This window comes from Phodopus roborovskii, unplaced genomic scaffold, assembly GCF_943737965.1.
Source record: "Phodopus roborovskii unplaced genomic scaffold, PHOROB, whole genome shotgun sequence".
NCBI classification, from domain to species: domain Eukaryota; kingdom Metazoa; phylum Chordata; class Mammalia; order Rodentia; family Cricetidae; genus Phodopus; species Phodopus roborovskii.
In genome coordinates, this window is record NW_026126618.1 from 5,396,613 (window position 1) to 5,409,018 (window position 12,406).

General features: G+C 44.1%; 1 protein-coding gene across 1 annotated transcript in view; it reads left to right on the forward strand.

The window, feature by feature from the left end:
* The window catches only part of Fgd6 (FYVE, RhoGEF and PH domain containing 6), a 108,886-nt gene extending 98,207 nt beyond the window's left edge, over positions 1–10,679 (forward strand). Inside the window, exons 18-21 of the mRNA XM_051206307.1 lie at positions 706–833; positions 2,575–2,703; positions 3,870–4,018; positions 6,142–10,679. Of these exons, the coding sequence (XP_051062264.1) occupies positions 706–833; positions 2,575–2,703; positions 3,870–4,018; positions 6,142–6,178 (443 nt within the window). The 3' untranslated portion in view covers positions 6,179–10,679. The remainder of the gene's footprint in view (positions 1–705; positions 834–2,574; positions 2,704–3,869; positions 4,019–6,141) is intronic.
* Positions 10,680–12,406: the final 1,727 nt, after the last annotated feature.

Sequence of the window (12,406 nt, forward strand, 5' to 3'; positions counted from 1 at the left end):
CCATTCAAAGTTTCCACTTACTGTTTTTCACTTACGTTCTTTTAGATTTATTTATTTTTGTGATGAATTTATTTCCAGAAGGAATATAGTATGCCCTCAGAGGTCAGAAGAGGGTATGGGATCCCCCGGGACTGGAGTTAAGGATGGTTGTGAGCTGCCATGTGGGTTGCTGGGAGTCAAACCCCGGTCCTCTGCAAGAGTAGCAAGTGCTCTTAACCACTGGGCCATCTCTCTAGCCCTTGCTTTTCATTCTGAGGTAGACTTTCTTTCCTTTCTCTACTTTACTCCCTGGGAGTACAAGGGACCAAACCCAAAACTTTTCACACGTGAGGTGAGTGCTGGACCACCGAGCTACATCCCTAGTCCCCAGACACTTTTATCTGCAGTCATCAGCATGGGGGCATACAGGTTGGCACTTTGTTGGTGACTTTTGCTTCATTGGATGCTTGATTGGTGAACTTTTTCTGTGTACCTTTATTTACTTATTTATTGAGATGTTTTCCCTTTGTAACTCAGATTAGCCTAGCTCTCAAAAAACCAAAAAAAAAAAAAAAAAAAAAAAAAATCCGTATGTAATCAGCTCAACTCCTGCTCAGTTCTCAATCCCCCCTTCGTTTCATGAGTATTTTATACATCATCGTTGACTGATTTTAGTGGCAGTTGCATGCTAATTACATGAACACGAACACGCCTGCTTTGTCATAGACCACCAGGTGCCTCCCAGGACTGGATCCCCTGGGAATCACAAGTCTCCTTCAAGTGCCTTCTCCTCAGTCTTGCACAGTATCCCATCGGGAAGGAAGCAGAAGAAAATCCCAGCCGCCCTCAAAGAAGTAAGCGTTTCCATTGACCTTGGTGAGGCGGAATGTCATAAAGGACATTTCCCATCACTATTAGCACACGGATTTTAATACTCTGGCTATGCCTTGCGGTCTTTATCTTCCTCATGACCTGAGTCGTTGGCAAAATGGCTGCAGAAAGCTTTGGAGAACATTTATTGCAGTCCTAGGAAGTAGACATAGAAGTCGTTTTAAAGGGTGTCTTTACCGTAGGAGAAAGTACAAGCTCATCCTGGTCATTTTACCACCTTCTACTGGTCTGTACTGTTTGGTTTGGTTATATATGAAACAATGTAGGCCAATTAAGAGAATGTCTATGACCTCTCTCTTTAATCCTTCAATTCTGAATCTTAAGTTCCTGACTTTGAGATCCTTGTTAGGCATGATAGCTTACATGCCTGTAGCCTTAGCTACTCAGTAGACTGAGCTAGGAGGATTTACTTGAGCTTAGGCGTTCAGGGCCAGGCTAGACAACATAGCAAGCCCATCTTTTAAATGGAAAGGGTTAGGTAGGAAGATCAGGAGTTTCTGGTCTTAAGAACTCAGACACAAGCAAAAAGTGAGACAAGCTTTATGAACCAGGTAATTAAGTTGGTCAATGTGAATTTTACTTTTGAAAAGATAACAGAGGGATATTCATAGATAGTCAGTACTGACTGATTATTCTGTGGGGCGCATGAATTAATTCTAAAACAGGAATGTGGGCCAGTCAGATTGCTCAGTGGGTAAAGGCATTTGCCGCCAAACCTTATACCCTGAGTTCAGTTATCAGTCCTAACAGCCTGAGTTTAACCGTGTGGATGACCCATGTGGTAGGAGGAAAGAACTAACTCATCCCCACCCCACCCCTTCTCCCCAATTCTTCCTGCTCTTGCCAGGCCCTTGCTATCTAGCCTTGGCTTACCTGGAGCTTGCTGTGTAGACCTGAGTAACAGATAACATGTGGTCCCCAAAATGCAGCCTGAAAAAAACATTTGGTAGGCTTTGAATTCTCTCTGACACACCAGACAACACAGCTGAGCCCACAAGAGACAGAAGCCTGTGCAGGAATGGGCAAGCCAGGCAAAGGTCTGGGGTCCTCACTAAAGGAAGGGTTTTCATGCCCATGCTAACAGACTTCAGATTGTTTGACAAGGGCTTGAGAATGTCAGATCCAAAGGAATCTCCAGTTCTCCGAACTCCAAGAGGCAGTCCAGATATCCAGAAATGGTTTCAACCTGGGCTACAGGAGGACTTCTGACAGTCAGATAAAAGGCAGGGTTCCTCAGGAAAACACAGGCTAGCCACCAGGCTTCCTCAGTACCTGTTACACATATCAAAGTCTGCGCTAGCTCCTAGCCCTTCTTACCGCATCACCTAACCCTAAACTCCCTCCAGCCCATAGGCTTCCTTTAACCCAGGTATTCTCACTATATTCTCTATTCACCACCACCCACTTTTACTCTCCCTCTCTAGCAAGTAGCCCTGGCCATGTTCAGTCTCCTTCCGTCTGTCTACTCTGGACTCTTCCAGTTGTCCCTGGCTGCTCTTTCGTCTATAATAAAAAGCCTAAGCAATATCATGGGGCAGTCATGTGGGCAGTTTCTTTCCTGCACACCAACGCCCCTCCACAAGAATACAGAGAACACCCAGTGTCATTCTGAAATGTGCCAGTCGTAGCTAGCAGTAGCAAGTTTGTTGTTACTGAAGAGTAGTCTGTGAGCCACTGACCTGGGTGTGGGACTGCCTTTCCCAGGTTTCAGCAAACACAGAAGACTCTACCATGAGTGGCTACCTTTACAGATCCAAGGGCAGCAAAAAGCCATGGAAACACTTATGGTTTGTCATCAAAAACAAAGTACTCTATACGTACGCCGCCAGTGAGGTAAGATGGACGCTTGCGGGTGACTTTGGAGGGGTCTTGTTTTAGTTTTGTGGGGCCTATTGGAGGGTTACAGAGCTGAGGATGTCATGGAGCCTGGGCATGCCAAGCAAGCACTGTTTTAGACACAGGGAGGTGGCGGTGCTCATTCGTCATGTTTGGATTTTTGAGACAGTGACTCATCAGGTGGCCCAGGTTGGTTTAACTCACCGTTTAGCCCAGGTTGTCTATCCTCAAACTCAGTCATCCTTCTACCTCAACCTCTCCAGGGTTGGGATTACAGCAGTGAGCCACCATGACTGTCTTGTACTTTTAATGTGGACGGTGTTATTCTTCTTTTCCACGAGCTCTTACTCCAGTGTTAGGAATTTTGAAGAGTACTAAAATGCAGGTATTTCTGTTGTCATATGATTGCTCTTTCGCACAAGACAGGGATTGCCTCTCTCGCAGCCACTGTTGGTGTCTCCAGCTTATACTAACTAGGCCTCAGCACAAACAAGCTCTTGTCATCAGCTGTGTGTTCCAGCAGCCTACGAAGGCGGCTAGGGAAGCAGGGCGTGACCCCACATGCCTGCAATCTAGCAGTTGGATGATAGCAGCAGGGGACTCAGGAGTTCAAAGTCAGCCTCAGTTATGTGAGGAGTGTGAGGCCACCTTGGGTTATGTGAGACTCCAGAAAGAAGAAGAGGACCAGGAATGGTGGCGCACTCCTTTAATTCCATCACTTAGAGGCAGAGGCAGGTGAATGTTTGTGAGTTCCAGGCCAGCCAGGGTTACATGGTGAGATCAACAAAACAAAGCCTTTGGAGAACCCAGGCAGGGAAACCACCGTGGGTTCCAGGTGTGCTTGGGCATAGAGTGAGACCCTGTCTCAACAAACAACTAGCCAGAGTCCCAGAGTTCCTCCGTGGCATCTGGGTAAATCACCTACTGCTCTAAACCGAAAGTAAGGCCATCATCGCCTGCTTTCCTTGACTACAGTAAAAACAATGGGAAAGTCAGTGGGTATAAACTTGCTGAAACCTGGCAGGTGGCGAGTAGGAGGCTCGCTGCGGAATAAGTAAAAATGAGCTGTTAGACTCACTGTGCTGGGTATTAAATTGAGACTTTGCAAACCTGAACTACCTCTCAGCCTCAAAGCCTATCCTCCCTTGTCTGTCTCAAATTAGGACGTGGCCGCTTTGGAGAGCCAGCCTTTATTAGGGTTTACCGTCACACAAGTCAAAGATGAGAACTCAGACTCCAGGGTGTTTCAGCTACTGCACAAAGGCATGGTGTTCTATGTGTTTAAGGCAGATGATGCCCACTCCACTCAGAAGTAAGTAATTCAGATCTCCCTCTGCCCCGGGGGACCTCAAGCTGTTGTTTTAAATGACATTTTAAAAGCACAGAGAGCAGTTTCCATCAGAGATCCCAGTTAGAAAGATTTAACCTGTCAGTCAGATGATTTTAAAGCAGACGATGAAAGAAAACTGGGCAGCCCTGTCCGTGGAGTGTGTCTGAGCTTGACCTGGGAGGAAGGGCTTGGCGCTCTGCTCTGAGGGAGCCCTGGCCTGTGGACCAGCATGACTGACAGGCAAAACAGCTGCTGGCTGCTATGCAGGAGACTCAAACACAGAGAGAGACTCACAGACTGCTCCCAGGGCCTGAGTCCAAGGAATCACCTACCATCTTAGATGGTCAAGACCGGAGCGATCTCCTCGAAATCCCACAGGAATCTAAATTTGGGGTGTGGGGGACCGTTTAACCTACAGGGGTGTGCTTGTGAGGTGAAGGCCCCTCTGAGCGCACAGCTCAGCTGACCTCTCTGCATGTGATCCTTGTCACCCTACAGAGCACACCGCTGTGCTCATGACACACACACACACACACACACACACACACACACACACACACCCAGGCTCCGCTGTGCTCACGGCAGGCTTCTAAGTCAAGAGCTTGGGACACAAGGCAGCTCTCTGAGGGCGGTTTTGTAGACACTTCGGAGTTAATGTGGTATATTTGCATATGTATCCGAGCACAAACCAGGCACAATGCTACACTCTGAAAAACTTCCCCCATCTGCTTTAGGATGTGAAGGAATGTACAGCTGTTTATCCAAACAACTCCTCCTTAACGAGAATTAATTCCTCGTTTGTGACAAGGTTTTATTAGATTTGATGTGTGTGTGTGTGTGTGTGTGTGTGTGTGTGTGTGTGTTTGGGTGTGTTTGGGTGTGTTTGGGTGTTTGCCTGTGTGTATGTCTGTGTACCACATGTGTGCCTGGTGCTTGGTGGAGGTCAGAAGGGCTGATCAGATCCTCTGGAACTGGAGTTATGTAGAGATGGTTGAGAGCCACCGTGTGGGCACTGGGAACCGAACCTGGCTCCTCTAGAGCTCTTAAGTGTTGAGCATCTCTCCAGCCCCAGTGGGACTTCTTTTACGTGTTCCGTTGCAGTGTAACATAAGCTATTTGCACCTAAAATTTGAAATTTTGTAAATTCTGTCCTTGATATTTGAGCTGAGTGTGTATGGGCTATTCTGAGGATTAGTGATTGGGATGTTCATAGCTTTCTCCCGTCCTTTCTTCTGTAATCTGTTACTGTACGAATCGTTCGTCAGTAAGCGTAGGGGTGGAGTAGGTTTCAGGGAGCCCAACTAACAAAGAGCGATTGGAGACAGCGCAAGCGTGGTGTTCCGAGTGCCTGCAGCTGTGTCTTTCTTGCCTGAAGAGACTTTGAGACTCAAGATTTTGTGATGACTTCTATGAAATCTTGGAAAAGTTTTGTATTGTATGTAAATTCTTGATCTTAGAATAGGACAACTGCTAGGTCAGTTCCTTGTCATTGAGAAATTTGGAACAAGATAGGTTTGGGGGACATGCAAGGGGATTTTGGTTGGTAGAGTTAAGGGAGAAAAAAAAAAAACAACAGGTGCATCGCTAGTTTCCAAAACTGACTGAGTCAGAACATCAGAAAGAGAGGAAAGGAATTGTAATAGGGGCCTTTGTGGGCATATCCTTTCCAAAGCCGAGTAAACACACACACACACACACACACTCTCTCTCTCTCTCTCTCTCTCTCTCTCTCTCTCTCTCTCTCTCTCTCGTTTCTTTCTTTACTGTCTTCTGGTGATGCTGGTGTGGAGGTCAGAGGATAGCATGCAGGAACAAGTTCTCACCTTCCATCATGTGGGTCCCGGGGACTAAACTCGGGTGGTCAGGCTTGGTGGCAAGTGTCTTTACCCACTGTGCTTTCTCATCCATCCTGGGATATTTTAGAACATTTGCACATGAAGGAGTGAGGCCACTAAGAACACATTGGATGAAATCGACAAGTAAAGGGTAGTTCCCTGTGTGTAGATACTCCTGTGTGGTGTAGGAAAGATCCCAAGTCAACAATTGTGTCACACTCTTAGGTGTGGTTTGAGTCCCCAAGTCTAACAGATACGTCTCGTCACCAGGTGGATGGAAGCGTTTCAGGGAGGCACGATATTGTAGCAGTGTTGGCTTCGTTTCTGCGGGGGCACAGCTCAGCAGAGTGGAGAACCCTCCTGGAGGCGTGTATGATCACTGCCAACATAAAGCCAGCCACAGCCATTAGGAGATAAACTGTTCCGTTAGGTATATACAGTTCTTAAAAACGTTTTTCATGTATGTTATTTATTAAATTGTTGATGTTTACTTGCTGGTCAGAATTGTCTCTGAGACTCACTGAATTCTAAAGTACTGTTTAGAGACGGAAGCTTACCTTAATAACTGTATACTGTACACTGTTGATGTATTGTCCACACGCCTGTCTCTGCCTTAAATCATGACACCTTCACTATTGCTAAGTCTTTGCAAGTACAACACATATATTAAGGAGCACATTTCCATACAGTGTTTGGTGTAGAAATTACAATTACAAAATTGCAGGTGAAAATGCATATTTTTGAATCATATTGCAATAGAGATCCACATAGCCAGCTTCTACCTCAGCAACTATGAAGTGAATCCCAGCAGTCTGCTCTGATAACGGTATCCCCAGCCTCACATCCCCACCCCCACTCCCCAGTCCTGTAGGATCTTGCTAATTGCCAGGCTGGCCTTGAGCTAACTGTGTGACTCAGGCAAACCTTAAGCCACAGTCTTCTGCAAGTGCCTGGAGCTAAAGGTCCGCACCACCACACCCAGTCTGTATTTAAAACTGCCAGTTGGGTATAAATGTGATTTTTTTTTTTTTCTTGGTTTTCTGAGACAGAGGCTCACTCTGGAGTCCAGGCTGGCCTGGAACTCACCTGTTTGACTTCTCAAGTGCCAGGATTACATATGTGTGCCACCAAGCTCCGTGATTAAAAACAGAATATGGCAGCCAACATGTTACCCAATATCCCTTACTATTCTTAAGAGTTTGGAGCCCAAGTCATTGTTTGTATTTATATCTAAAAGGATGTCATTTTCTGTAACATGTATTTTAAAAGTGATCTGAAATGACTATCATATTTTTAAAGGAAATTTATGCTACTTTAGATTGTTTCCCTTGACTTTTAAAATTTATTCTTCCTCTCACTCTCTGCATCCTTTGAGACCCAGTCCTTCTGTGTAGCCCAGGCTGCCCTCATCCTCATCCATAGTCTTGCCTCAGCACCCATGCATTGGACTACCACACCAGACTGTGCCAGTCAGTGTCCCTCAGTAGGAAAAGTTCAAATTCTTTTGTTGTTTTGTTTTGTTTGTTTGTTTTTCAAGGCAGGGTTTCACTGTGTAACAGTACTAGCTGTCCTAGAAATCGCTCTGTAGACGAGGCTGGCCTTGAATTCACAGAGATCCGCCTGACTCTGCCTCTGGGAGTGCTGGGATTAAAGGCGAGCTCCCACACCACACAGCTATGGTTCATATTCTTAATTCTGTCATACTTACTGTTTAACATGTAAATCCCCTTACACATAAAATTGTTGATTAGTAGCAGAAGAGTGAAGCTAACAGGCTTAAAATTGTTTTTGTGTTTAACTATTTTGTTGAGTGAGGCTAAACTATCAGCCAAAAGGCAAGGTTATCCAGAGTATTATATTAAAGGATGCAAAAGATTTTTGCTTCTTTATATAGACTGATAATTTATTGTGATGTCAGCCATTGAGAAGTATATCCTGATTACTATTTTTTCATCTTGAACACATTCATGGAGCCTTTTGGAAGCCATTTACCACAGATAATCTAGACCTGAGGTAAAGATGTAGTTTTTCATGGCCATCTCTAGCTATAGCATAATTTGAAGCCCTGTGCAATCTCACACAACTCCACATGCAACCTTCCTTGCCACAAGAGGTCAATCTGTTCTTTGCAACTCAATTTGATTGGATCGCATAAATATTTTCCATGTAAATATCTGTGTAATATGTGTAATGTGTTCCTTTGGAGGCCAGGGTTATTTATACTTTATATTTCTACCTTTTGTCCTCTGAATTCTCAACCTCTTTAAGATTTGCTCATAAGCTTCCAAAAGTCAGTATTCTGAATCAAAAAAAAAAAAACTTTTCAAAATCAAAATATAATTTAAAATCTAAAAGTAATTCTTTTTTTTTCAAAGTAATTCTTATGTGATGAAATTTCTGTTTATAATTGCTAATTGCTTAGTCTTATGGAAAGTGTTGGAGAAGACAATAAACAAGCTGTCAGATAGTTTCCCCTGAAAATTCTAAAAATGTGGAGTAAGACCACATTCCTGTCCCTCCCTGATCCCTTCATAACCTAGTAAATAAGGTCAGCAGTTTACTTAACCTGGCTCATTCAATGGCAAATAAGAATGTATTTATAATTTGCTGTAAAACTACTTTTAAAAAATATTACTGAGCCCAGGGTCTCTAGGTGGACACTGTACCCATGAGCTACCTCCATTGCTAACATTTAAGGGTGAGCCATACCAGAGCAGTGGGACACGTGTGCTGGGAAACCTTGCTCAGGTCTCCCAGGTTCAGCTAGACAGTAACATGGCAAGATGGCAGGCTGGGCTAGGAGAGGTGATATTCTTGGTACCCCTAAGCAGTGCATTCCCTCTGTCTGCAGCAGCTAAATGCAGAAGACATCCCCCCCCACACACACACCATGTCCTAAGAGAATGAAAAGGACCATTCTTTATATTATCCCGTGTTTCTGAACCTCTTTCCATTTCCTGATAGAAACAGTATCATTCTGTTTTCCCAGACTGCCCTAGTTTTTCTCCAGTAAGCTTGATTATGCTTGATTATTTATTTACTAACATTAAAAAAAAAGGAAGTCAGAGGACAGCATCTTGAAATTATGCATTTCTTAGCAAAATGCATAGAAGGCCCTGTAGGAGTGGATGAAGCCTCCTGTTTGAGAGCCTAATGTGATCATCAAGCATGTGGGGCATGCCTTGAGTGCACATCTACTGTGCTGGTTGTAATCAAATTGCTGGGATGTCCAGAGGTAAATCCTATCTCATTGTACTGTAAGATCCTTAAGGATAGACCCTATATTTCTTCCATCCATTTCTCTTGGATCTTCAGATATTTAGTTGAAAACAGTGAGGACAGGATTCCCAAGGTGTTTTGAGTAGGATTCTCACTATTTTTCTCAAGACAGCTCATCTGCATCATCCTCAGTGTGTCCCTGCCTCAATAACAAGACTCATTACCACTGAAATCGTCTCCCAAGCCTGTATTCTAGCTCAGTTCTTACACCCACTCACCTTACCATCCTGTAAGGCCACATCGGTGGTGTGACTAACACTCAGCTTTCTTCCCAGTCAAGCCTGTTTTCTTCTGCAATAACAGGAGACCACATGGAGCTCTATAATCTGACTATAAATCCCTCATGTCCCTTCCAGCCTCGTTTTCCTGCTGTTATATCCCCTTTATTTATGGCTACTGCAGCTTTCCCTCTGAGCTGGGGCGCAGTGCAGTGACACACCACTCACCTCCTATGCTTGAGGCTTGGGGTTCCAGTCCCTTATCAAGAAAAACATCCCCCCTTCAACCCCCCCAACCCAGCCCCCACCCCCGATTTCAATGCCTCCTTTGTGTGGTCTGTTTTAAAATTTGCCAAAGCAATCTGCCTAAAGCAGAATTCTAATTTAATTCCCATTCCTGTAGACTTCAGTGGCATTCCCAGTTTGGCACAGAACAATTCGTCCTGGAGTCCGTACGCTCGACTTGAACCCACTTTAGCCTTCCTCTGTTCATAGTTCTCTTTGTTGTCCTGTCAGTCAGAACTGCTTCCGTATCATCTGACACCTCACAGTGCTGGGGATGCTTTCTCCTTCCCTCCTCTAGGCGAGGTGTGCTCTTCCCTGTGCTCTGTAAACCCTCAGCTCATAAACAGGCTTGCATCGTTCTTAAGCATTCTGTTCTTGGAAACGGCTTGGCTTGTTCACTGGAGGTTTGCCACATCCTAATGAGAGTGCCTTACACGCAGTAGAAAAATGTTTGCTTGTTAACTGTCTTCTATCTGTCCCTAAAAAGTGTCTTCAGTCCACATACTCTGGAGCCTCTTGCCACTTTTGATGTTAGTTTCTGAACGACAATCTATGGCGTTCCCCTTGTCAGAAAGGTTAGTGACTTCTAGGAAAGAATCTTAAGGACACGAGTTTATGTACCCCACCGCAGAGATGGTAGTAGTTCTGACAGTAACTTGACTTCTAGGAAAAATAAATAAATAAATAAATAAATAAATAAATAAATAAATAAACAAACAAATAAACAAATAAATAAATAAATAAATGTGACAGGAGTTAAAAAAAAGTGTACAAATATTCTTTTTCCTTTGGGGTGAGGAGTAAAGGGAGACAACCTTCCCTTTCCTGGAGTTACTTGGCTGCCTGTGCAAACCAGTTTCAAATACTTTTTAAATGCCTTTGAATGGTTTTCTCAACACTTTTTTACTTAAAGTGATAATGGTTTGTATCTTATTGTTCATATAAAGATCACTTATAAATAAACTAGCATTGTAAATAATGTTAATATGTATTATAATTTATACAAAATAAATGTACTATAATGTCTGCTGCTGGTGTAAAGTCCTTTACTAGTGTTCTTTGTTTTTGTTTTTTAATTTATTATTTTACATGTTCCCTCTCCCTCCCTCCCTTTTACCCTCTCTGCCCTCTCACATGCATCCTAACCACCCTCCCCTCTCACCCCCCCACCCCAATTCCATATGTAGGGGAATGCCATCCAGTTGGGGTCATGTAGATCTGACAGGTCCTGTGAAGTAGGGACTAGGGCTTCTCTCCTGTCTCTAGGTTAAGGCAGTTATCCATCCAGCGTTTTTGTTTTTTACTTATTTTTTTGATGCCCTGTCGCCCCAATTGGTCTTCGGTTTTTAGGCTTTCCACGTCAGCCTCCTTAGTAACTGGGATATGGATGTGTGCTGCCAGCTTTAGTGAAGCCTTAATTTAAGCCATACCTTTAAGATGAACCTCACTGGTCCCCCTTTGCTAACATATGACCAAGGGAGACATGTCACCTACAGTAATGTTCCTAAAGTGGTTTATGTTTCCAAGACTGATTTATTTGTTTAATTAGTTTTGAGACAGGGCTCACCCTGTGGTCCAGGCTGGCTATATTCATAGCAATCTTCCCACCTCAGCCTACAAATTCTAAGCATGAGCCACTGTGCCCAGCCCGAGCTCTGATACATCAACTTCTTGTGACTTAAGTCCATTAACTGGAGAAGCATTCCTTTGGACGCATGTATTAAACCTTTTCCTTGAACCCAGTGTGTTTTCCTAGTGTACACATTTGGGGCCAGCTTAAGGTTATTGGAAGAGTTGCTCCTTTAGCATTCTGGCCAAACCAAACAACACTAAAAGGTAGAGGTAGACCTTCAGAAAGCTAAGTGTGAAACAGTTCTGATTTTGCTAGGGAAGAGTGCATGTTCCTTTCCCAGGTCTAAATACTTAATTCCAATGGAAAATAGCACCTTTTTTTTTTTTAAAGAGTCGTAGCCCAGGCTACCTTCAAACTGTATCGCCATGTATGGCTTTGGGTTCCTCTTCCTCCAGCCTCTGCCTCCCAAGCACTGGGATTATAGGCACAAGGGAACATAGGGACAACAATTATTCTGCCCAGCACACCAAAGTTTTGGTGTCCCCCCCCCCCCACACACACACACTTGGTTTCTGTTCTAAATCTGCCTGCTTTTCTACAGTTCTTACCTACATGCAAAGGACATTCCCGGATCACCTCCCCCTTCCCTGTGGAAAGTTTATTGGTGGAAGTTAAGGGAATAAGGAGAAAGAAAGAGGGAGAGACAGAGAGGTGCCTCCTCTTACAGTCTGAACCACACAGAACTTAGAATGCAGGGCAGAGCTTCCTGCCACAGGTGACGCCTGGCCGGATGTGGTATGCCATCAGTGACCTTCCGTTTTGCAAATCTTTATTGACCATCAGGAACTGGTAAATATCTGAGGATGAATCATCTAGCAAAATGAACATAAAAGAGCCTTTAAGAACGCAACACACAGTAGCGATTGTGTTCTTGCTCTTTATAAAAACACACAAGTACAATTTGACGTGATTTTGCCTCAGCTTGTTCTCATATTGCGGGAAGTTGTATGTGATTGGGTTCTTCCCAGACTCAACACTCTTTGTCTGTAATCTGAGACAGTGCCTATAAAACCAAGTCCAGTCTTCCAGAGATTAAAGACATCTATCTCAAACCGATTAGGTTGTTTATTGTTACTCAAAACTCCCTTTAAGGGACTGGAGCGATGGCTCAACACTGGCT